The sequence below is a fragment of the Suncus etruscus genome, chromosome 6 (assembly GCF_024139225.1).
Source record: "Suncus etruscus isolate mSunEtr1 chromosome 6, mSunEtr1.pri.cur, whole genome shotgun sequence".
In the NCBI taxonomy this organism is placed as follows: Eukaryota; Metazoa; Chordata; class Mammalia; order Eulipotyphla; family Soricidae; genus Suncus; species Suncus etruscus.
Window position 1 is genome coordinate 16,476,632 of NC_064853.1, and position 26,403 is coordinate 16,503,034.

A 26,403-nucleotide genomic window follows, 5' to 3' on the forward strand; every position below is an offset into this window, starting at 1 on the left:
TATTTTGGATACACTCACATTCCATACATACTTCTTAAACACATTCTGCCCACTCACTCTACACATTTACATTCAGTGCACACGCATTCTTTACACACACTCTAATTCCATATACTCACTGCTTCCACACTCACATTCCAAACACATGCATTCATTTTTGACACACTTCCTCTTTACACACTAACGCTCCATATACATTCCCATTCCTCACATACTCATAGTCCACATAGACTTCACACTCCATATACATACTTTGGGTCCACTCACATCTGACACACAGCATCCAAAGTGATAGCACAATGGGTAAGGCATTTTTCTTGTACATGGCCAACCTGAGTTTGCTCTCCGGCATCCTATATGGTCCTCCTGAGCTTGCCAGGAGTAATTTCTGAGCTCAGAGCCAGGAGTAACCTCTGAGTGTTGCCAGGTGTGGCCCAAAATACAAATAACACCATCAAAATAAAAAAAAAAAAAAACATTTCACACACTCTCACAGACCAAACTACTCTTTTTGGAAGCACTCACTTCAAATTATGATTACACACCTAGTCCTACCAAAGAAGTAAGAGATGAGGGTTGACTACAAAAAAGGCTGCACAATGTTGAAAGTATATTAAACATGACTGAATTGTAGACTTTAAAGCGCTCATACTTGTGTTATATGAATTTCATCTCAATAATCTTTTTTTGCCTTTTTTTTTGGTTTTTGGGCCACACCTGATGATGCTCAGAGTTGCTCCTGGCTATGCATTCAGAAATTGCTCCTGGCTTGGGGACCATATGGGAGCCAGGGGATCGAACCATGGTCTGTCCTAGGTTAGCCCTGTGCAAGCCAAATGCCTGCATCACTGCTCCAGCCCCATCATCTCAATAACTTTTTGTTTGTTTTGGGCCATACCCAGCAGGGTTACTCCTGCCAATCTTGCAGGACCATTTGGGATATCCTACCCACTCTACTATGTCTCCAGTCCCAGTTTCTTTTTTATTTAAAAGAAAAGTTTAGGGAATGAAAGTTAAACAGGCTGTTTGTCAAGGGATTCCATCATTCCTTCAGCAGAGAGCAGTCATTTGCGACCTTCAGTTTAGGTGTAATGCAGATGACCTAGGTTTGCCAGAATAGCCCTGTGTAGGACTGGGAAGATAATTCAGTGAACAGTGGTACCCATTTTGCACCTTGGAGGCCTGGGTTCAATCTCTGGCATCATATGGTTCCCCAAGCACCACTGAGAAATGAACTAGGTGTAGCCCTTGAACACTGTTAGGCAAGCCCCCAAAATTAACAACAACAAAAAGAATCCTTCTATTTGTACCTGCTGCCTCAGTGTCATTATGGATTAGCACAATCTTTCACTTCCAGAATTATCTCAATTTATACCATCAAGCATATGTTTCTTCTAACTGGGCACATTGGCTCTCCAATAATGAGTGAGAAGGCCCGGACTGGTGGTGCAAACAGTAGGGCATTTGCTTTGTACACGGCTGACCTAGGGTTGACCACGGTTCGATCCCCTGGTGTTCCATATGGTTTCCTATGCCAGGAGTGATTTCTGAGTGCATAGCCAAAAGTAACCCCTGGGCATCACCGGGTATGGCCCCAAAATCAAAAAAGAATGGAAGAGAGCATCTCCAAGATATTAGACTCAATCTTCCTGAATATTTGTTGGGGAGATGATTATCAACCCCTCCCTGTCACTCCTGAACAGAAATGTGAATTCAAAACTATTTCTTAGACTGAGAATTTTTAGAACAGTACTGCCACTGTGCTGTGATTCTATGAGGCACTGGCAAATCAATAAACATTAGACTCGTGCAGTGAATAATAAATCCAAATGCAACAGACAAAACACATAAATTATGCATGTACCCCTTAAAATATAAAGCAGAGGCACAAATGCAGCTTAGGAAAGGGCACAGACTGAGGGGACTTTTCATAGTGAAAATTATTCATTTAATAAGTGAAGTAAGTATGGTCGTATAATCCCCACCAAAAAATATCTTCAATTTAGTAAACAATACAGTAAACTAAATTTTAATGGTTTGCATTGTATGCTATCAGGCTGTAATGGAAACAATCTGTTCAGTTCTGAGACATGGAGTTAAAAGTAGAAAAGCACTGACTTTAGAGTCAGTCTGGGAGCCATATTTGGTTGTAGCAATAACCACTGTGTGACAATGCATAAACCATTGGACCTCTCTAACCATCAGTTTTCTCCTCTATCAGAGTCTCTGGTCCACTGCTCCAAGGCATAGAAAGTATCTCCAAAGGACCCAACATCTTCCTAGGAAGAGGGTAAGTTCAGCCACTCTTGTTACTGTTACTGTTCATGGCTAGTTTCTTTTTCTGTTTCTTTTGGGGGGACACACCCAACAGTACTTAGGAGTTACTCCTGGCTCTGCTCTGAGACATCATTATTCCTGGTGGTGCTCTGAGGACCATATGGGATACTGGAGATCAAAGTCTGGTTGGTCTCTTGCAAGGCAAATCTCCTACTGCAATGCTATCACTCCAGTCCCATCAAGGCTAGTTTCATGGAGTCCTTCTAAGACTTTCTAAGACTAAAGTTGAGTCAAAAAGGTGCCATGTACAGGCCCATGATTTCCCTTACCTGGCCACGATGCTCCCAGGCTGTACTTCTTTCACGAAGATATCAACCTCTCCCAAGTTCCGGCTGCGAAGGGCCACCACGCTGAATCCAAGTCCTCCCGCTGGAGGCCGTTCTATATCTATATATTCAATGTGTCGGCCCTGTGAACGGAGCATTGAACAGGTCAGTCAAGTTCCTATGGCCCACATATGCTTCCCAAGCCACTGAAATGGCTAGTTGGTGAACTGCACAAAACCAGCTTTTCTCCCCCATCAGTGCCCCAGAACCCAACGAACTCAACACTTCAGGAAGAAACTATTTCTGGAAATCTTCTCCCTTTCACATTTTCAGAAGAGCATTAGAGGGAAAGGACAATGTTCCACAGCAATGGGAAAGTGAGGAGGCTTCGTCTCACTTCACCCCTCGAAGGAGATGAATCCCAAGTGGAGAAAACCTCTGAGAGGGACAGAGAGCAAGTGCAGGGGTTCAAATACTGGGTTCACATGTGGTTGACCCTGGTTCTATCCCTGGTACCATGTGGCTCATCTTGTACCGTTGTGAGCCACCCCAAGTCCAGAGCTGGGAATAAATCCACTGGTTGTAGTGAACCTGAATCTCAAAGCTCCCAATTCCTCCCCAAAAAGAAAACACCTGAGAAAATGTTCTTTTCCATAGTAAATTCTCAATTACATTTTGCTCTGAATTTTCCTGGTGCAAAATATGTTTTTAAATGATGAAAACAACTTACTATGTTAGGGCTCAAACTAAATCAGAACCGCTTTTTTTTTTTTTAAGGTTTTGTTGTCAGTACTGTCACCATGAAATGATATTATATTAAGTCACTTCAAATTATTATGGGGAGGGCCGGAGAGATAGAACAGCAGTAGGGCATTTGCCTTGCATGCAGCTGACCAGGGACAGACCCAGGTTTGATTTCCTGCATCCCATATGGTCCTCCAGTCTGCCAGGAGTGATTTCTGAGCACAGGAGTAACCCCTAAACACAGCAGGGTGTGCTCCCCCAAAAGAAACAAAAAAAATTATTATGGGGGAGGATATTATTCCGTGGGTTTTACCTATGTTACATAGATTTTAATACTTTATTTAGTGTATACAAAACCTGTAATTTTATCACTATAAGTATATTTTTCTCAGTTATTGATTAAAGCTTTGTGGAATAAACTAGGTTATTTCTCAAGTCATATAAAAAAAAACATGAGAAGGTCATTAGTATATTTTATTTACAAAAGCATTGCATAAAGATAATTAGTACTGGGCAAGGGTAATAATATAGTGCAGTCTATGCTACTTGCCTTGCATGTAGAGGACCCAGGTTCCATCTCTGGCACCACAAAATAGTCCCCTAAGCCCTGCCAGGAGTGATCTCTGAGCATAGAACCAAGACCTGAGCTGCTGGATGTGGCCTCCATCAAAAATACTAGTGAAATAAAGGAGCCAGATCTATAGAGATCTATTATAGAGCTATAATGTCGAAGAAGCAATCTAAGTAGAATAGTATTAAACTATCAAACTAAAATTCTTTTTAACATTGAAATTCAAGTTCCATTATTTTAGATATTGTTAAAAGATTAAGTAAACGAACACAAAATTAACATAACTCAAAATGCAGTTGTCAGTTACTAAAATTTTAATAAGAATTGAAGGGGCTGTATTGGAGAGACAGTACAGCAGGTAGGGTGCTTGCCTGGCATGTGACAGACGCAAGTTCAATCTCTGGCATCCCACATGAATTCCTAAGCATTACCAGGATTAGTTCCTGACTACATAGCCAGGAGTAATCCCTGAGCACCTCCAGATGTAGTTTCCCCTTCCCCACCAAAAAATAAAAATAAAGGAGCTGGAGCAGTGGCGCAGAGCCGTAAGGTATCTAGGACAAACCGCTGTTCGATATCCCAGCGTCCCATATGGTTCCCCAAGCCAGGAGAGATTTCTGAGCGCATAGCCAGGAGTAACCCCTGAGTGTCATTGGGCGTGCCCCCCAAATAAAATAAAAATAAATAAAAATAAGAATTAGAGGTTCAGAGAAGAATACACTGGTTAGCCTAGCAAGCACCTGACATGGTTTAGATTCCCAGTACCACTGGTTGCCTTGAGCATCAGCAGGCATAACACTGAAAACCCCCAGCACTGTCTGTGCCCCTGCTGGTACCTCAATACCATAGGACCTGAGCAACATCACATCCTTGGGTTCTTGCATAGACCTGAGGGTGTGGTTGACTGAGAAACATCATCACTGGAGCTTCTGGCCTCCTGAGCACTGCTTGGGAGTAACCCCATCATAAAAGAAAGAGATGAGGAGTAAAACTTTCCCATGTTTTGTTACATTTACCAAATTAAATTAGTATTAATTCCCATAAATTCTGTTCTAACATAAAATTTTAAATAGTGTCAAAAGAGCTTTATTGCTCCTATAAACATAGTAATTTTTCTCCTATGATCAAAAAAATGTAAGAATTGTGGAGGCCAAAGAGATAGCAGGTGGCATTTACCTTGCCCAAACCTGGGTTCAATCCTAGCACTACAAATGGTCACCCATGCCCCACCAGGAGTGATCCCTAAGCACAGAGCAGGAAGAGTAAGCCCTCAGCACCACTGAAGTGATACAATATCAATATCAATAATAATAATAATAATAGGGGCCGGCGAGGTGGCGCTAGAGGTAAGGTGTCTGCCTTACAAGCGCTAGCCAAGGAAAGGACCACGGTTCGATCCCCCGGTGTCCCATATGGTCCCCCCAAGCCAGGGGCACTTTCTGAGCGCGTAGCCAGGAGTAACCCCTGAGCATCTAACGGGTGTGGCCCAAAAAACCAAAAAAAAAAATAATAATAATAATAATAATAGTCAAAGAAAAATATTTTTCTCTATGAATATAGAAATATGTCAAATTAGGTCATTGTCTAAAGCATCTCTTCACCACACACTGATACTTTTCATGCAATTTCAGGCCAATAAATTTCCAACACACCAAGTAGAAAATTGTACTAATTCCTATACCCAGCAGAATAAAAATACAAGCAAACAAAACATCAGTAACACATATAAGACATAAAGTATGTAAGGGTTTTAGTTCAAATCTAAACAGAAGCAATAAAACGTCTTCACATAACAAGATATCACTTTACCTGAGCCATCTGTTGAATGACTGCAGTAAAGTCTTCATTTCCGGGCTGGGGGGCCCAAGGAAACAGCCCAGATGCAGAAGGCCTCTGGGCATTCCCATTAGCAATGGAGCTGTCTGTAAACACTAACAGACCTTTTCTTGAAAAATCAAAGTTGGCTGAACAATCTGAGGGCAAATGGTTGAGCTGTTGAGAAAAACATGAGACTCATCAACTTTGAGCCAGCAGAATATCTACTTATTAAATGTTTTGTACATTGCATATCTCTTCCATGTTAAGTAAAGTAACATGAAAGAAATAAGGCACAGAGACAAGAATCTGTATGTATTCTACAGGCTGTACACTGCATCCAGTATGACAAAAATATAAATAAGTTATTTAAATGTATTCCTATTACCTGCCCTGACATCTCATGCACTTCACATACAGAGCTACATGAAATGTTGCAATCATTCATGTGAGAATACATGCGAGCATTCATCTGTACATTCCCATGTGGGGAAGAAGAAAAGAAAACCAATCCTCGGGTAAAATAAAGCAAATAAAGAAATATTGAGTATTTGCTAGGAGTCAAATACCATACCTAAATTCTTAATCCTTACAACAGTCCTATGAGATATTGACTGCTTCATTCCATTTTGTGAACATAATTAACTTATCTAATATTAGTAGCAACTGGTTTTCACACTCTTTTAGATGTTAATTTTTAAAAGATCTGTGTGTAAGAAAATGGGGTTGGGGTAAGATTCCATAAATGTGGGGATATGAAAATATTTTAAATACCATTGGCTGAAACAAATATCAACAATAAAATGAAGATAACATCAAAAACAACTGTTAGTAGAACCGAAAAAATCAACACCTAAGGAAACTATAAAATCCCTCAGTTATTCACAGGGATTTTACCATTGACTGGATAACATATGATTATTTTGGGGCCAGGGAGATTGGTCATAGGGCTGACGCACATTCTTCACATGCTGAAGACCTGAGTTCAGCCCACAACATCGAATGGTCCCTTCCATATCACCAACAATAACCCCCACCTTAAGATTTTTTGGCCATTCCCCAATAAAACATCTTAAAATTTTTGTTAAAATAACTATGTAAACTATATAAATCATAAATATTGTTATTATGGTGGAATAACTGATTAAGTCCTGTATAGCCAGTAGGAGTGATACATTTTTAGGGATCTTTCCCACTTTCTACTGCTCCATTAGCATTCACTGTTGCACTAAGAGACACTTTCTATGACCAGAGCATACAGTTCTTGGGAGGAGTGTTAAAACTTGGAAAATGGGGCCCGGAGAGATAGCACAGCGGTGTTTGCCTTGCAAGCAGCCGATCCAGGACCAAAGGTGGTTGGTTTGAATCCCGTTGTCCCATATGGTCCCCCATGCCTGCCAGGAGCTATTTCTGAGCAGACAGTCAGGAGTAACCCCTGAGCATCGCCGGGTGTGGCCCAAAAACCAAAAAAAAAAAAAAAAAAAACTATTCATTTTAAAACACTACCCTCAAGTCATGAATCTTGGTGTAGTACCCACTACAAAATGAAGACTATTCAGAGACTGTATTTAGCTCTTTCCTTCCTGTCCTTCTGTTCTGGGGGTGGGGGGGGGTCTGTTGCCGAGCAGGACACAGATAGATACGTACTTGCCCCTTCAGCTGCCGGATGGACTGCTGAAGTGTGAGTATCTGGTTGAAGAGGGGACTCTTGAGCGTTTCATAAAACAGAGACAGTTTTTCATGCTGTGACGTATCCCCCTTCTCCTGCAGTTTCACTCTCAGACGATCAAGAACTTGCAGGACCTGCAATTTATCTTGTTTGAAGAAAGATATTATTAGAGAACGCATTAATCCCCTCTTACATTCTAGTTATTGACTTATTCATTCTTTTAGGGAGAGAAGTAGATGAGGATACCTGTGGCAGGATTTTCAGGCATTGTGAATTGGTCTCTTCAGTCACTTTTGAAGAAACCTAAAGAAAATTTTAGAAATACAAATTTTAAAATACATTAGTATTATTTCCTCTTTCTCTAGATAGATAATCTAATTAGAAATGAAAACTCAAGAACACTTTATTTTGTTTTATTTTTATTTTATTTTATATTTTATTTTTTTTATTTTATATTTTTGTGTCACACCTGGCGGTGCTCAGGAGTTACTTCTGGCTCTGTGCTCAGAAATTATTCCTGGTGAGCTTTGGGGGGGGCATATGGGATGCTCGGGATTGAACCAGGTCGGCTGCAAATGTCCTACCCACTGTGCTGTTGCTCCGGCACCTTAAGAACACTTTTCTTTTTTAATCAAAAGACATCACTTGGTGAAATACAAATTAAAATCATACTGTGGTGTCAGCACACTAAAATCTGAATGTTAACCTAGAAGGAATACTTAGGCTTTATTTTTTTTTTCCTTTGGGAAATGCTCTGAGGTTACTCTTGGCTCTTTGCTCAGGAATAATTCCTAATGGTGTTTAGATGATATGGGGTGCCAAGGATAGACCCAGGTTGGCTCCATACAAGGTAGCTCTACCCACTGTACTATTTCTCCAATCCCACAATACCTAGTTCTAACAAGAACAGGAAGCATACTGGTCACAGCATATAATAGCACAAGCATCTGGAAATATTAGTAAGCAGGTTGTTGCTGCAAAAAAGTTCAATACACACAATCATGTATGTAATAAAGTTGTTTAAATAAAAAAAAAGAAATTGCAGAATCTCTGGAGCCCTTCCATAAAAAAAAAAAACAGTTCAATACAATTCCTAAATAACAACACTTCTATGTTTAAATTTTAACACCCCAATCTCACATGAAAATATATGTCCACATGGGACATATATAGCACGGAAGTAGGGCATTTGCCTTACATGCAGAAGGACGGTGGTTTGAATCTCAGCATCCCATATGGTCCCCCAGTTTGCCAGGAGTGATTTCTGATCGTAGAGCCAGGAGTGACCCCTGAGCGCTGCCGGGTGTGACTCAAAAACCAAAAAAAAAAAAAAAAAAAAAAACCAAACAAAAAAAAAAACACAAAAAAACAAATTTAGGAGCCAGAAACATAGTACAGTGAGTATGGCATTTGCTTTACATGCAGATGACTTGGATTTGATCCCTGGCTCCTTATAATATCCTCCAAGACCCCACCAAGACTGACCCCTAAATGCAGAGCCAGGAACAAGCTCTGAGCATCTCTGGGTATGGTTCCAAAATAAAAACAAACAAAAATAGAGACCCAGATTAGAAAAGTCCACCAGAGTCTAACAACAGATGATTAGACAAAGGATGGCATAGAAACAGTGGGAAGTAAAAAGGAGAAAAACGAAAAGTATTGCTATACAATTTGCAGATGAATCTCAAAAATGTTATGTTATTAAATGTTATGTTATACATAAAAAATGTATGTTAGCAGCTGGAGCAATAACCCAGCGGTAGGGTATTTGCCTTGCACATGGCTGACCCAGGATAGTACTGCAGGTAGGGAATTTGCCTTGCACATGGGTAACTTGGGTTCGATCTCAGGCATTCCATATGGTCCTCCAAGCCTGCTAGTAGTAATTCCTGAGTGCAGAGTCAGAAATAATCCCTGAGCACAGTTGAGTGTGACCCCAAAATAAAAGCAAACAAACAAAACAAAGCAAAGTAAATCATGGGACCTAAAAAAAAGAAAAGGTACAAATTATAGGATTCATCCATATAATGTTCAATCTATGAATAAATTAGAGACTTGTATAGGACAGGGTGTAGGGAGTTGACTGGGAAGGAGGCTGAAAGAACTTTGCAGAGCAATGAAATATGTTCTGTAGAAACTTTTGTGGAAAATAAAAGAATTATACATTTTAAGTACTTTTTATTTGAGGGCTATAACTGATTATGTTCAGGGCTTACTCCCAGCTCAGTGCTTTAGGAGTATCCCTGGGTGGCACTGGGAGTGTCGGAGGGAATATAAGGTGCTATGGATAGAACCCGCAGCCTCAAACATGCAAGTCAATACTCTACAACTAAATCGCATCCCTGACCTGAATTATACAGGGTTTATTCCCTGGCTCTGTGCTCAGGGATCGTACATGGTGGGTTCACAGGAGCATTTTGGGGTGCCAAGCAAATGCCCTATCTGTTTTAGTTCCTAAATTATACATCTTAAATTGATCCATTTTATATAACATAAGTTATATTTTAACAAAGATTTTGTTTTGTTTTATTTTGTTTTGAGGGCCACATCCAGCAGCACTTAGGGGTTACTCCTGTCTCTGCACTCCTGGAAATCACTCCTGGAAGCCTCGGGGGCCATAAGAGATGCTGGGTATCAAATCTGGGTCTGTCATGTGCAAGCAACACCCTACTCACCAACTCAGTTTTTGATCTCAGGGGTCTGGGGAGTGAGCTTGGAGGATTTGTATTGGTAGTAAGTCCTCCAGTGATCCTGAAGTTGCTCACCTAGAAAGCTCAACTTGATTTTTGTTTGCCAGGTTTTGTTATTGTTGTCTGTTTGGGCTACAATTGGTAGTGCTCAGGGCTTACTCCTGGCTCTGTGCTCAGGGATCACTCCTGGTAGGGGCTCAGGGCATGCTGGGGATCAAAAGCAGATCAGTCACATGCAAGAGAAGTGTCCTACCCACTGTACTATCACTCTGGCTCAAGAGCACAATGTAAGTCCTACTGTAGACATAAGTGTTAGACAAAGTGTAAGACAGACTATGAAAATAGCTCTCTGTGGCCTATCTAAAAAGCGTAGAAAAAGCAAGAACAAACAGCAAAAGGAGTTTAGAGGGGCCAGAGAGAGAGCGCAATGAGTAGGACATGGGCCTTGCCTGAGGTTGACTCGGGTTCCCAGCATCCCAAATGTCCCCTGAGCCTGCCAGAAGAGATTTCTGAGTGCAGAACCAGGAGTAACCCCAAGTGCCACCGGGTGTTGCCCAGAAACAAAACAAAACAAAAAGGAGTTTAGATCACTAGACCGGTAAATGGAGACTGGAGACTGGGGCCACAGAGGTAAGTTCAACAACTGAACATAAGCATTTGTAAACCTTCATGCAAAGTGGTAGAATATATAAGTGTTAAATTTAGGATTTAACAAAATTACTGTATTTTTTTAAAAAATTCCATTGTTCCAATATTTATAAAAAAGACCAGTTTTTGAAAGACAGAAGGGGAGGAGAGGGGATGGGAGAACCTTGATCTTGTATCACTGAGAATCTGAGAGGCCCAGGTTGAAATAATACACAGCTTAGAGGGAGTCCTTACAAGTAATGCTAAATAGACTGGGCTTTATCCTGTAGGCAAGAGGAAGTAATTAAAGTATTTTAAGTAAGAAAGTATTGAGCCCTGATTTCTATTTAAAACAATAATTCTGGTAATAGGATAGATAGATTAGTGGTCTTCACATTTTTTAAAAAGGCATATCCCCTTCAGTTAAAAGTATGTTGACCACACTTGCCATGACTTATGCATTTAAATACACACTGCAATTTTTAACATGGCTTAAACATTAATAAATACAAAGACAAAACAGCAACTCCAGTAGAGTTCCACAAAAGTTACGAAGCAAGTCTTGATCATTCATCTTCCTTCCCTCCCTGTGAATCATCTGGTCCTGAGGAAACCACAGTGGTCAAGTATTGCCTGCAAGGGGGCAGGAAACAGTACAAGGGGTCAAGTGCTTGTTTACATGCAGCTGATCCAGTTCAATCTCTAGCCACCACATCTGACAGGCATTACTACTCTTGAGCACAGAGCCAGGAATAGCCCCTGAACAATACTGGGTGTGGCACGCAATTTTTAAATTATTATTATTTACAAAAACCAGTATTGCTTGAGAAAGGTGAAGGGAGAAATTAGTTAACCATCTAATCCTCTGGCTCAAACATATTAAATTATGTCCAAGGAAGACAACTATAATTCCATGGTGTTAAGTAATATCTAAAGAAGGAGACTTGAAGGGTCTAGGAGAAAAGGAAGAAGAAATGCAAATAATTCTACTTATTTGTAGAAAAACTAGCAAACACTGTAGGCTAAATGGAACCTAGAACTCACTCATCTTAGGGTTTTCGACAATCTTTGTATCTTTGTTCAAATGCCATAAAATTGTCACGTACAATTATCAGTGATGTAAAAATACATCAGGACCGTTGACTTATGTGGCCAGACAAAGAATTCACAGGGTTAGCTGCAAGGAATTTCACGTTTGTTTAAATGTGGTAAGGCTGAGCTAACTTGCCAACAGTGCAAGCCGAGAGGTCAGAAAGCAGCAGTGCATGGCTGGCCTCTCCAAACAGAGAAGTTTGTGATGCTCATCAGCTCTTGCTCCTTTGTTGATCAAGAAAATTTTGTACCATGAATTTGTTTATGTCTAGTTCTCTGTAGGATTTGATTGAAGGAAATTATTAGAATAAAGTGGCTTTTTTAAAAATACCTATACCCTTAGCCATCCACCAGTTAATGAAATACTTGAAGGAAGATGATATGGAGAGAGAAATTTAATTTGATTTACATTTTTAGGTGGAGGAAACTACCTGAAAAGACTTTTAATCATGGGCCGAAGTGATAGCCCAGAGGTAAGATATTTGCCTTGTACTCAGCCAACCCTGGTTCAATCCCTGGCATCCCATATGGTCCCCGGAGCCTGCCAGGAGTAATTTCTAGCACAGAGTTAGGAGTACTCTCTGAGTGCTACTGGGTGTGGCACACACACACACACACACACACACACACACACACACACACACACACACACACACACACTTTTAATCAGGCCAAAGAGAGTACATGGCATTTGCTTTTTGGACAAGGAACCCTAGGGTTATCCCCCAAGCACCATTGGGGGTCATTTGGGGTGAGTCCTGCTTGCCTCCCCTCCACCCCAATTTATCTCCTAAAGTCAGAATTTAGACCAACTAGAAAGCCTGGGTCCCCAAGAAACACACTTTTCAGATTCACTATTATTCCCCAGCATCTGCCCAATACATTTTCGACTCCTCTCTTGAACCTAACACAAAACCTCAAAACTTCTACTTTGAAAATGCAGTTGTAAGTGACAGACAACTAATATTTTTACACTGAAGCAGTGAGGGAACAATCCCGGCAAACCTTGAGGTAGCCAAGGTTTACTGCAGGTAAAAAAAATGACATAAATCACAATTAGACTACATTGGTATTCTCAGTCGAAATCACCCAGAGCTCAATGGAACCAGGAAACATGAACCATCTAAGTGTCATTGGCTGTAAATGAAGTCATGAGTTCAGAAGTCATTCAAAGATAGGGTCCATGAACAGCCTCAAGCTTTGATTGGTTCCCTGGGAGAGCAAAGCTCAGATGGTATCTGGCTCAGCCTTTGTCCCCAAACCTGCACTAACCAGGTCCTGATTAAATAGAAAAGAATCTCTCCTAGTTCAACAGTGATGGGGGTTCTTCTCTAAGACCACAAATAACACACCAATTGCCAGCTCAAGACAGTAGTCCTACCTTGGTGTTTCTATCCAATATCACACATTTTTATAAACTATTCAAAAAACATTTAAAGGTGATATTCTATCAAAATACTAGTGTGACACAATTTTTAAAATGGACATATAAACTCCAGAATGAGCCTGATTATTTTTCTAGAGTCTAAATTGTTTACAGACTACAGGCAAGGTCTAAGGTCACTTGATGTTAGATATTCAAATTATGCTGAAATCAAAAGTGAAAGATACCACATAGAACTTATGTGTCAGGGACACTGGGAGCTTTCCTGCCTTGCAACTCTTGAAGCCAGAGTTCAATTCCTGGCACCACCCAACATCTCAGAGTTGGTCCTCAGTATGGTAGAGTACCTCAGTATGTCACCTGATACCATAACAATGATAACAAGTGGAAAAAATAAATCAGAATCAGAACTAAAAACTGACTAACTTTAAAGAATTAATTGCTAAACAATTAATTATTATTGCATTGAACTGTTTGAGATTAATGCAATCAACATGCAGCCTGCAACATGGTTAGTGTGTCTGAACAAAGTTAAATTGCTCATTTTTTTTATTTGGGGGTCACACTGATAGTGCTCAGTCCTAGAAGTGTTCTGGAAACCACAGACAGTGCTGGGGATTGAGCCTGGGTCAGCCACATGCCAAGTAAATACCTTACCTACTGTACTTAATATCTCTGAGATCCCAAACTTTAATTTTTGTATTTCTGTTGGCGATTCTGCAATAATTGACAAAAACAACAAAAACAACAACAAAAACCACCCTAAATTATTTTCACACAGATGGTTCTCTGTCCCTAACTTAAAATATCTAAGCATTCAGACCCTTCACTAATGATTAGTTTCCAATTGAAACTTTCTCTTGAAAACTCCACACACTGAAGGCTGTGTGTCCTTAGCTTTGTTTCACAAAAATGGTCACACAGTTTGGCATGCTTGTGGTTTTCAAAGCAGCTGGAATAAATTGTGAAATAGAGGAAACTGGCCTTGGATACCCTGCCTGTGAATGTCTACCTTCTAACTGACCTTTTCCATTTTATCTGTCACTAAATCAAGTAACCAGCTGGTTTTGGTGCAGACTGTGTGTAATGTGAAATCGTTCTGCAAAATAGTTTATCATCTTAAAACTTTCTATAATTACAAAGATAAAGGGAAATGTGATTTGAAAAAGGAAAACAGGGCCAAGGAGATAGTTCGATGGGGAAGGTGCTTGCTAGCACAGCAAATTGTCCTTGAAACACCACCAGAAATAATACCTGAGCACAGAGTCAGGAGTGACCCTATAGCCATCAGCTAGGAGTAGTCCTTAAACACTGTTGAGTATGGTCCCCAAATTTAAAAAAAGTAAAAAGAGATGGGGGTGTAGAGCAATAGCAGAGTGGTAGGGCATTTGCCTTACACACAGCTGATGCAGGACTGACCTGGGTTCAATCCCCAGTATCTCATATGGTCCTGGCCCAAGAGAGATTTCTGAGCACATAGACAGAAGTAACCCCTGAGCATCACTGGGTGTGGCCCAAAAACCAAAAAAAGAGGAAAAAAAAGGGATGAGGGGATGAACTGGATAAATACAAGAATATTGGTGTATCATCTTGAGAGTTTGGGTGGCGATAAAGAATGCTGTATCCATCAAAACCATAAACATGAACACTATTATAAACATGTGACCTAAGCTATAACAGTTCAACAGGTTTTTTGTTTTGTTTTGTTTTTCAGCCCACACCCAGCAATGCTTAGGAGTTACTTTTGGCTCTGCACTCATAAATCACTCCCGGCAGGCTTGGGGGACTATATGAGATACCATGAACTGAACCCAGGTTGGCCACGAGCAAGGCAAACACCCTACCCACTGTGCTATTTTTCCAAATCTGGTAAGAACAGTTTTAAGGCAGTACAGGTGCCACTAACCAGTTCCGTTCTCCTTGGGAAGAGGGAAGGTCTGCATCAATAACTTTCAACAGATTACCACTTTGAAAATGAGAGAATACTTCATATTTTTCATGGAGAATTAATGCCTGTGAACCTGAGTCTCAATGTTCACTCAACTCAACTCTCTCTTTCTCTCTCCTTTCACACTCTGATCTGTATCTTTGAAGAAACTATTACTAAACCTCAAGGAATCTGCTTCAGTCAGGGCACAAACCCCATTCAGCCCTTCTGAGCAAAGTCACATGACATCAATGAGAACAGAAAACTAAATGGAAACTGACCTGGTCTACAAGGCACTCACAGGCATGAAGTCCACTAACCGATCCAGAACAGGGCAAGATTCTGGCTCTGTGTCATGAAGAACAGCCTTTCTCAACAAGGGGACATATAACCCCAGTGGGGAGCCCAGGATATTCCAAGAGGGCCTCAAATAAAAATCATATATATATATATATGGTGTCCCACACAGGAGTCTGGGGGGTGAACAGGTAGGACAGAGGAGTCACAGGAAAGAAGCAAAGTCTGAAGGTTTTCCGAACTGAACCACAAAGGAAATCACTACATATAGAATTTCAATCTGAAATTCCTAAAATATACAATCACTATTTGCAGAACAATTATTCTGCAGGTTCTTTAACTATGTAAGTGGTATGTAATTAATCCAGGAGTGATCCCTGAGAACTACCAGGTGTTGTCCCCCTTTCACCCCCCCAAAAAAAACCAAGTAATTTTTTAAAGGATGATTATAGTGATCATCTTTCAACAATTAGCTTTTGTATGACTCATTCACATACCCCACCCCTTTTTGTGAGCATTTTTATTGCTTTCTATTAGTAACTAACACAAACACAAAGTTAGAACGAAACATAAGAAACTCTTAAACACGCAAGTGCCTATTTTCTATATAGGCTTTGTAAACAGTCTTCAATTCTAAGCCAGGGACCAGATGTATTCTTGTGACCAAAGGTTTAAAAGCTTTAAATGCCCTACACAATTCACTCATTTGTAAAACAAAGATAATAAAATTTGCTAAAAATGGACAACCCAAAGAACTAAATTAAAGCATTCAATATAGAACACATTACTATTCAACAAATGATAGGACTATCATTTATTAATAATAGTTCTTCTCAATCAAACTTACACTTTGGAAAATAAAAAAGCCAACTAAATTTTAGCTGAGATTTTGATAATCTTATAATCAATCATTGCTATTTCTCAGAAGATTAAAGAATAAAATTTCTCCCCAATGTTCCTAAATTGAGGATTCAGCCTCTTATGGAAACATATAGTCATATTGAATTCTGATTCAGTATTGTTCAATTAAAATATAAATGAGGGCTGGAATGATAGCACAAACGTTAGGGCATTTGCCTTGCACATAGCTGACCAGCGTTTGATCCCCAGAGCACTATCAGGAATGTCAACAATATGGTCCCCTGAGCACTGTCAAGAATAATCCCTGGGGCCTGAGAGAGCACAACCATAGGGTGTTTGACTTGCAAGTAGCAGACACAGGATTGAGGACGGCTCAAATCCTGGCATCCCATATGGTCCCCGTGCCTGCCAGGAGCAATTTCTGAGCACAGAGCCAGGAGTAACCCCTGAATGCCTCCAAGTGTGGCCCACCCCACCACCCCCCAAAAAAAGAATAATTCCTGAGTGCAAAGCCAGTTGTAACGCCTGAGGTATAGCTTGGCCAGGTATAGCCACACACACAAAAATTAATTAAAAATATTTTTTAAAATGTGAGTCACACATATCATTTAAGTAGGATTTTCTAGTAGCCACATGGAAAAAAAATAATAGGTAAGAATAATTTTAGCAATCTATTTTATTTGATCCAATATATACAAATTATATCAATAAGTAAATAATATAAAAAAAGGAATGTGATATTGTAGATTCCTTTTTTCACAGTAAATCCTCAACATCTGGTGTGTATTCTTTCTTTATTGTGCATCCCAACCCCAAGTAGTCATATTTCAATGGCCCAAAAGTCAAAAGTTCAAGTGGCTAATTGTTGATAATGCAGTTCAGCCAATGCATTTTCCAGAAAGATCCCAATTCAGCATTTCTAGCAATGACTTTTATTTATTTATTTATTTATTTATTTATTTATTTATTTATTGTGGTTTTTGGGTCACACCCGGCAGTGCTCAGGGGTTATTCCTGGCTCCAGGCTCAGAAATTGCTCCTGGCAGGCACGGGGGACCATATGGGACACCGGGATTCAAACCGATGAACCGATGACCTCCTGCATGAAAGGCAAATGCCTTACCTCTATGCTATCTCTCCGGCCTGCAATGACTTTTATTTACTAGCAAATATAAACTCTAGAACTGTGATTAAAAGTAACTATCAATAGAGGCCAAAAGATAGCACAGCAGTAGGACATTTGCCTTGCACGTGGCTGACCCAGGACAGACCTGAGTTCAATGCCTAGCATCCCATATTGTCCCCGGAGCCTGCCAGGAGTAATTTCTGCACAGAGCCAGGAGTAAACCCTGAGCACCGCCAGGTGTGGCCCAAATACACACGAATGTGTGTGAACAAACATACACAAAAGTGAACTCAATCCACATCTTCAATATCTATCTGCTCAATGGCTAAAAACAAGACATCTTATTATTAATTTTTGGTTATGGTTTGGGGTGCCATATCTTGAGATACTTGGGGGTTATGCCTTGCAAGGGATTATGTAAAACTGAGGCTCAAACTCAGGCACTTCAGCTTAGGAAGTTTCCTCTCTGATCCTACTTTATTGCTTTTTTATTTTTTTTTATTTTTTTTTTTTTTGGTTTGTTTTTGGGCCACACCCGGCGGTGCTCAGGGGTTAATCCTGGCTGTCTGCTCAGAAACAGCTCCTGGCAGGCACGGGGGACCATATGGGACACTGGGATTCGAACCAACCACCTTTGGTCCTGGATCGGCTGCTTGCAAGGCAAACACTGCTGTGCTATCTCCCCGGGCCCCATTGCTTTTTTATTTTTACAACTATTAGTATAACTAAAATATAAGGATGGGCGGTGGCAGCCAACAACTTTCTGTTCCCAAGCCCTAAAATGTTACTTTGGGGCAGGAGCAACAGCACAGTGGTGGGGCATTCGCCTTGCACAGGGCTGACTCAGAACTGGGCATCCCATTTGTTCCCCCAAACCAAGAGCGATTTCTAAGCACATAGCCAGGAGTAACTCCTGAGCATCACCGGGTGTGGCCCCAAACCCCCCCCTCAAAAAGTTACTTTATTATACAAAAGGGGGAGGAGGGCAAAGGGCAGAGCAATAGTAGAGTGGGTAGGACATTTGCCTTGCATGTGGCTGACCAGGGTTCCCATATGGCCCTAAATCCTTCTGGAGTAATTCCTGAGGTGCTGAGTCAGGAGTAATCCCTTAGCATTGCTGGGATTACTTCTCCGTACTCCCTAAAAATGCTGTGAGGGGCTAGAGATACAGCACATTTGTTAAGGAGCTTGCTTTTGCATGCTCTTGTTGCTGCCCAATTGCATATGAGCACCGCCATATGCAATTTATAAGATATAAGAGCACCGTTTATAAGATCCCCAGCAAGCCAGAAATAAGCCAGGAGCACTGCTGGGTATGGGCCTTGAGGGTCCAGCTACACCTAGCAGTAGATAGAGCTTCTGCCTTAAGGCAGGAGATAAGGAGTTTCAGTCCAGGCTTTGCCTTTCTCATCACACCAGCAAAGAACTCCACATATCCAGTTCTCAGCAACCAGTCACTGAGCTCTCCCACCAAGTATCTCCCTGATCTGTCATGATAACAGCAAAAGGAAGGGAAACAACTATTTTTAAAATGCACCAAAATCTACACACAAATTCTCATCTAAGCATGAAAAAATAAAACCACAGAGGCACTCTGTAGGTGGAATTGACCAGTTTGTCAACAATTCTCCAAGTCTTAAGGAATTAAACCCGATTTTAGCACCCCCACCTAATGATTTCGGTTAAACATTAACCAAGCAAGTTAAGTTCGCACTGCTTGACTGTTCAGCTTAAAGCTAATAATTAAATGTTTTAAGCCAAAAAAAAAAAAAAAAACCCAAAATATTCGCAATCATAAGGATTACTGAATGCTGAACCGTTGTCTCTGTCGCAAAGTTCTGAAAGTGAACCCACCATACGAAAAACAAACAGATCTTTATCATTATTAATGTTAACTGAAAGACAAGCACCCTGATATAATTAGAAATGACTTCTAGGGATGGGTGAAAGGGTTTGAGTTTGCCTTTGGTTCCTCTTCTGAGCATGCTCTTCAGCTTTCTTACAAAGGATCTAAGTTCACAGAACAGTTCATAAAAGTAACAATAAAGACATGAACTCATTAAGGCATCTTTAAACATCTCTCCAGTTTTAAGTAAAACTATTATTCCAATGCCAAGCTCATCTTATGAAACTGTTAATAGTATCGGAATTAGCCAGGGCAAATTCTCTTCAGAACCCAGTTTGCAAATTCTGACCATAAAGTCCCTCCCAGCTCTGATATTAACTTTCTTATTATTTTTAATTTTTAATGACCCTTAGAAAGGCCAGTGGGCACTGAAAAACATCAAGTCCATCTTAGCTACAAGTCAGGATCACACCTCATTTTTTCTGATGTTACAAATGAATCCACTCGGAGTTTTTATCCCCAATCATTCATAGATTTCCTTTAAAAAAAAAAAAAAAAAGAAGGGCCTGAGAGATAGCACAGTGGAAGGGTGTATGCCTTGCATGCGATGGATCCAGGGAAGAGAGTGGTTTGATTCCAGGAATCCCATATGATCCCCCATGCCTGCCAGGAGGGATTTCTGAGCGCAGAGCCAGGAGTAACCCCTTTGCCCTGCCGGATGTGACCCCAAAAAATAAAAATAATAAAGAAGACTGTGCTATTATCTTCCTAGGTAATGTCTCTTAGATCTCCAGAAGGTTTTTTAATTCATCTAAAAAATACGGGTTGAGGCTGATGTCCAGGGGCTGAGGCCACTAGTCTAGCTCAGTTAATCCCCTGGCACTACATATAGCCCCCTCCAGACAGGAGTGAGCACTGAACATGGAGTCCAGGAGTGAGCCAGAAGTAAGTCTTAAGCGCTGCCTGGTGTGTCTCCCCAAACCAATAATCATGATTTTAAACACCCACCCACACCCCTTGGGGTGTCTTTAAAGTGTGGCGACTTTGGTGTGACGCATCTACCAGCTGCCAGCCTCTGGGGTACTTAGAGAAACAGGGCCCCTTGCCCGCTGCAAAGCGGTGACAAGCCAGTAAACAACTGGAATCCGAATTGACAAGAACCGCCTGAAGTGAAGACCAGGGGAGCAGTGAATTCTTGGGGGGATTAAGTCTTCCGCTAAATTTGCTGGGAGGGAGGACACAGCTTTTTCCCCGAACCCCAAGTTGGACCTTCCCTGGTGTTGGGGCGCTGGAGCCGTGTCCGTGGGCCCGAGCGTCCAGGCCGGGTTTGCGGGCCGAGATCTCAGCTGCACGACCGGGCGCTTTGGGCCCGGGGGAAACGGGGAAACTCCGCCCCACTCGGGGGGTGCAGCAGCAAAACCGCGATCGGGGTGCAGACGCACCCTGAACCCCCTCCTGGCTCGGAGGCAGCCGAGATTGGAGGCCGCCGGGGCCCTGCGCGACGCGGGGCAGCTTCGGAATTGGGGTTCCCCGCCCCGATCTTCAGATCCCCCGAGGTCCCGGTGCCCACGTCCCCCCTCCAGGCCCTTGCAACTGGAGGAGCGCCCCGCAGGCCGGCCGGGGGTCCCCCGCGCGCACCCCACTCCCAGCTTTACCTGGTCTCGCGGAGGCGCGGCCGCGCTCACCTGGCGGAAGTGAGAGGTCGGGGTGACCGAGCTCACCTGGCGGAAGAGACGGGCCGGGGTGACCGCGCCTCACCTGGCCGGGCCCTCCCCGAGCTCTGCCACGACCCTTCCAGGCCGGGGCGGGGCGCCCGGGGCCGCGGGTGGGGCCTCTCGGGGCCGGCGGGCGGGGCAGGTGAAGTTTCAGGGACCCAGGAGGCTGCTTGGCTTGGGGAAAGGGGTCCCCGAAAAATCCGGGGCAGTAGGGGTTAATCCCCCCATACTCCACCAGGGTGGGCATGTGTGGTGCGAGCACTGAGCCTTGAGCCAGTTTCCAGGGTCTTGGTGTCATCTGTTTGGTCCCCAGATTGTCCCTTTAAGTGTCACCAAATGTGTTTTGGTTTGGGGGACAAAACTGACACTACTCTGGGGTACCTCCTGGCTCTGTATTCAGGGATCACTCTTGGCTGGCTCAGGGGGATCATGTGGGATCATGCTGGGGATTGAACCTTGTTTGACTAACTACAAGGCAAATGCCCTAGCCGCTGTACTATCTATTTATCTCTTCAGCCCAAGCCTTCTGTTTCTGTGTTCTTGTTCCCACTTAGAATTTATTCTAAATCTCACATGTGAGACTTTGCACCTTCTTCTCCACTGTTGGGGATGGGAAAGAAGAATCTGGGGCCAGAGAGATAGCATCAAGGTAAGGCGTTTGCCTTGCATGCAAAAGGACGGTGGTTCGAATCCCAGCACCCTATATGGTCCCCTGAGCCTGCCAGGAGGGATTTCTGAGCGTAGAGCCAGGAGGAACCCCTAAGCGGTGCCGGGTGTGACCCAAAAACAAAACAAAACAAAACAAAAAGAATCAAAGCTGCGTTTGTCTGCATGGTCCCAGTTTACATGCGACTTGGACACAGGACACAGGATTCTCCCAGACTCTGGAGAAACTGATAAAGAAACCCATAACCACCTGCTTCTGTGGCCTCCTGCTGCTCCCTGCAGTGTCTTCTAAATCCAAATCAGCCTACAGCCTGTGACATCACTACACAATGGGACATTTTCACTCCCCACAATCATAACTGGACCCTGAGATCAACCTTGATGAAACCTCCAACGGCCATCCCTCCCACTAGGTGCTAGGTGTCTCTTTCGTCTAATTCAATCTGCCCACAACCTATAAAGAAAATCAGTCTTCAGGTGTCAGACTCTTAAAATAGACAATGCCTTAAGTTCTGTGAATGACTACGAAGAGAATAAAGTGGAATGCCTGTCCTTGAAGAAACTAAGACCTATACATAAATCAACTACAACAGAAACATGTTTGTGTAAGACTCGGCACTTGGCATTTCTTTTAGAAATAGTGTTTGTTAATAGTGTTTCTTTTATTTTGGGATCACAATCAGGGGCTACTCCTCAGTCACTCCTGGTGATGAGTGATCAGAAGTTTTATTTATTTATTTATTTTGGTTTTTGGATCACACCCGGCAGCGCTCAGGGTTTACTCCTGGCTCCATGCTCAGAAATCACTCCTGGCAGGCTCCGGGGGACCATATGGGGTGCTGGGATTCAAATCAATGACCTTCTGTATGAAAGGCAAACACCTTACCTCCATGCTATCTCTCTGGTCCCATGATCAGTTTACACTAGGAACCAGAACCCAAGAGTCCTACAAATCCTACATACAGAGCACATTCTCCAGCCTGTTGCAATATCTCTCTGGTTTGTGTCTTTTGAAAAAGTATCACGTGGGGGCCTGAGAGCATGGATGTAAGGCATTTTTGCCTTTCATGCAGAAGGATGGTGGTTCAAATCCCGGCATCCCATATGGTCCCCTGTGCCTGTCAGGGGCGATTTCTGAGCATAGAGCCAGGAGTAACCTCTGGGTGTTGCCAGGTATGACCCAAAAACCAAAAATAAAATAAAAATAAAAATAAAAGTATCACTTGTATACCTGGTTACGATTGTGTACCTAGAAGAATGGCTCAGTGACTTCGATCCTGAAGACAGGAGGTCGTGGTGATGGTGGTGGTGGCGGGGTGGAGAGAGTATATGGTCACAAGTCCCAATCCTAGTACCACTGCATGCAATCCTAGCAGCCCTGCTGCTCTATGGTAAAGTCATATGTGCCCTCATAAGCATCATGGCCTTGTAGTTCAATCGCTGGTGAGTAGGTGCATGAGCACTGCAGGAACCCCTGGCAGGTATCACAACAGCACAGGTAGAATGCAAATAAAGGAATGTGACTCAGGGAGCACCATGGTGGAGCACAACAACATGATGTGCAATGTGTGTTTTGTGTGTTTGTGTGTGCTTGTGTCTATTTGTCTCTCTGTGTATGATTCCTTGGGGATGACAACTTCGACAAAAACAGTTCTGGAGAAAGAATATAGTGGGTAAAGCATGTAGCCAAAACTAATTTGATCTTCCAGCACTGCATATAGTCTCCTGAGCCCCACCAAAAGTTAGTCCTGAGTGCCACTGGATGTGCCCCCCCAAATAAAAAATAAAACAAAATAAAAATAACAACAAAGGGAAATGAGAAGGGAATTCTTTATGCCTAAAGAATTCATTTTAGGGGCCCGGAGAGATAGCACAGCAGCGTTTGCCTTGCAAGTAGCTGATCCAGGACCAAAGGTGGTTGGTTCGAATCCCGGTGTCCCATATGGTCCCCCATACCTGCCAGGAGCCATTTCTGAGCAGACAGCCAGGAGTAACCCCTGAGCATTGCCAGGTGTGGCCCAAAAACCAAAAAAAAAAAAAAAACCCAAAAAAATTCATTTTAGGATTTGAATAGGTCTTATCAGGAATTTGGGGTTATCGACAATAGAGAGGAGTTGGGGTGATCTATGTTGGATATCAATGATCTTGAAGTCTTGCCTTGCAAGCAATGGGATTCTTCTCACTCTGACATTTGGTGATGACCATACTAGTCTCTCTTCTCCCAAAAACAGTCTTTGAATGGACCATGTTCAAAATCCCATCTCTTCATACTCATTCCTTCTTGCTGACTCTTCAACCTAATCTCTCATTCTATGCCTTCAAGATCTAGCTCTAGCTAACCAGGTCTCCTCTCAGTTTTTGGAATTGCCTTCTTTAGTGCATCTTCACCTCCTTTCTCATCCTGGAATGTTGCAGAAACCCTACCTTGCTTACAGGGTTCTCACTGGAGTCTGTCTTCTCTCTGATCTCCCCAATGACATCCACTGTAGTGAATGCTTTATGTACATTTTTATTGATTTGAGAGAAGGGCTTGAGCTGCACCAATGTACTTAGGGACAACTTCCAGCTCTGAGTTTGGAAAGAGTCACTCAAGTGGGGTTTGTGTGTGTGTGTGTGTGTGTGTGTGTGTGTGTGTGTGTGTGTGTGTGTGTGTGTGTTGGGGGGATGACCATGCCTTGTCAGGGATCTAACAGATCAGGCAAATGTGCTTGGAGCATGGAAATCTCTCTTCAGTTCTGCGTTGTTAATTTCTTTTTTAGAGGAGGGCACACCCTGTGGTGCTCAAGGGTTACTCCTGGCTCTACGTTCAGAAATTACTCCTGGCTGTCTGGGGGGCCATATGAGATGCCAGGGATTGAACCCAGGTCAGCTGCGTGCAAGTCAATTACCATACATGCAGTGCTATCACTTTGGCCTTAGTTTTGTTAATTTAACTTGAGCCTTCCTTTGTCTCTTCTAGAAAATTCAAATTTTTCTTACTTTCAATACCTTTGTAAAGACAAAGTACTTACTTCTGAGAATCATCAACTGTTGGAGTCATAAAATAATAAAGATCAGGGATTGGAGTGATAGTACAATGGTTTAGGCATTTGCCTTGCATGTGGTTGACCCAGGTTTGATCCCCAGCATCTCATATGATACCCTGAGGACCGCCAAGCATGATTCCTGAGTGCAAAGTAACCCTGAGCATCACTGGGTGTGACTTAACCCCCCAAATGAAAATGAAAAAAACAATTTGGGGAGAGGAGAGGCCATACCCATCAGTGTTCACAGCTTCATCCTGGTTAGGCATTCAGGAATTGTTCCTGGTGGGGCTCAGAGTACCAGATGGCATGCTAGGGTTTGAACCCAGTCAGCTGTATACAGAGCAAGTGCCCTGCCTGCTGTCCTATCTCTCAGATTTAAACAAAATTTTTAAGAGCATATGTTTGTGTTTAGTCACAAGGTCTGTGCTTGAATACTGCTTTGCCATTTCCTAAAATATGTAACTTTGGTAGGTTCCTTAATTCTTATTATCATGATTGAAGCTGGGGTGACAGTGTTGACTTCCTGTGGCAGTTGTACAGGTTAAAGGAAACATGAATGGCACAGATATGGCCCACAGGAAGCAGCACATGGGCAGGGTTAATTCCTGGGGGCTAGGATGAGGGCCACACCAAGCTGTGCTCAGGGTTTAATCTTACACTCAGGAATTACTTTTCTAGGGCTTGGGAAACTACATGTGGTTGAACCCAGGATGTCTTGTGCAAGGCAAATGTCATACCTGGTATACTATCTCTTTAAGCTGAAAATAATATTTTTATTTATAAGTATTTTTGTTCTAGTCATAGAAACAGAAATTAGGTTGGTTTCCTCGGGAAACTTTGCTCTGGGCAAATACGTTCATTTAATTAGGTGTATTAGAATCCTATGAATAAAAAGCTTGGCCTCAGATTTTATTGACAATTCTCCCTTTTGAAGTTTCTATGCAGTGTTTTTCATCTTCTAATTTTCTTTTCTTTTTGGGGGGAGAGGGGAAGGGATTGGGTCATACCTGTTGATGCTCAGGGTTTATTTATTCCTGGCTCTGCTCTTTGGGAGTCTCCCTGGTGAGTTTGGGGGAGCATCCAGGATACCAGGGACCACACCTGGACTAGCCCCAAGCCAGAAAGTTTCCCAATCCATAATTTGACCTCCCAGGCCCTGAAGTCAATAAGCAATTAGGACCTGAAGACCTAAGCAATATTTAGTGTACAACCCTAGCCCCAAATATAAAGTAATATACAACATCCCTTCAAGATTCAAAAAAGAGAAAAATATCTTATTTTTTGCCATAGTTTCTTTTTTTTTTTTTTTTTTTTTTTTGGTTTTTGGGCCACACTCGGTGGTGCTCAGGGGTGACTCCTGGCTGTCTGCTCAGAAATAGCTCCTGGCAATTTTTGCCATAATTTCAGTAATCTCAAACCAGAGCATTTGGAAGAGTGCCAAAATGTAGTCAAAACACTAAATTACTATCTTAAAGTGTTCATATCTTTAGGTGATCATGAAACCTATTAAGGTAGAACTACATACAGCCAGACTGGAGGTAACAGATTATTGTGGTCCAAGTTCTATTGGAGGAATATCTGCTTGTTGTGCTCAGGGGAACATATGCAATATCATGGATCAAACTGGGTAAGGCAAGGACTTAATCCTTGTACTAAGTATATGGCCTTGTTGGAGAATATCTTTTTTTTTTTTTTTTTTTTTTTTTGGTTTTTGGGTCACACCCGGCAGTGCTCAGGGGTTACT

The 26,403-nt window shown here is 42.2% G+C and overlaps 1 protein-coding gene across 1 annotated transcript in view; it reads right to left on the reverse strand.

Annotated features, from left to right (window-relative positions):
- PATJ (PATJ crumbs cell polarity complex component) overlaps positions 1 to 21,003 on the reverse strand; it is a 367,443-nt gene extending 346,440 nt beyond the window's left edge. Inside the window, exons 1-5 of the mRNA XM_049774382.1 lie at positions 20,938 to 21,003; positions 7,649 to 7,705; positions 7,381 to 7,547; positions 5,728 to 5,910; positions 2,607 to 2,746 (exon numbers count right to left, since the gene is read on the reverse strand). Coding sequence (XP_049630339.1) covers positions 2,607 to 2,746; positions 5,728 to 5,910; positions 7,381 to 7,547; positions 7,649 to 7,670 — 512 coding nt within the window. The 5' untranslated portion in view covers positions 7,671 to 7,705; positions 20,938 to 21,003. The remainder of the gene's footprint in view (positions 1 to 2,606; positions 2,747 to 5,727; positions 5,911 to 7,380; positions 7,548 to 7,648; positions 7,706 to 20,937) is intronic.
- Between the last annotated feature and the right edge of the window lie 5,400 nt (positions 21,004 to 26,403).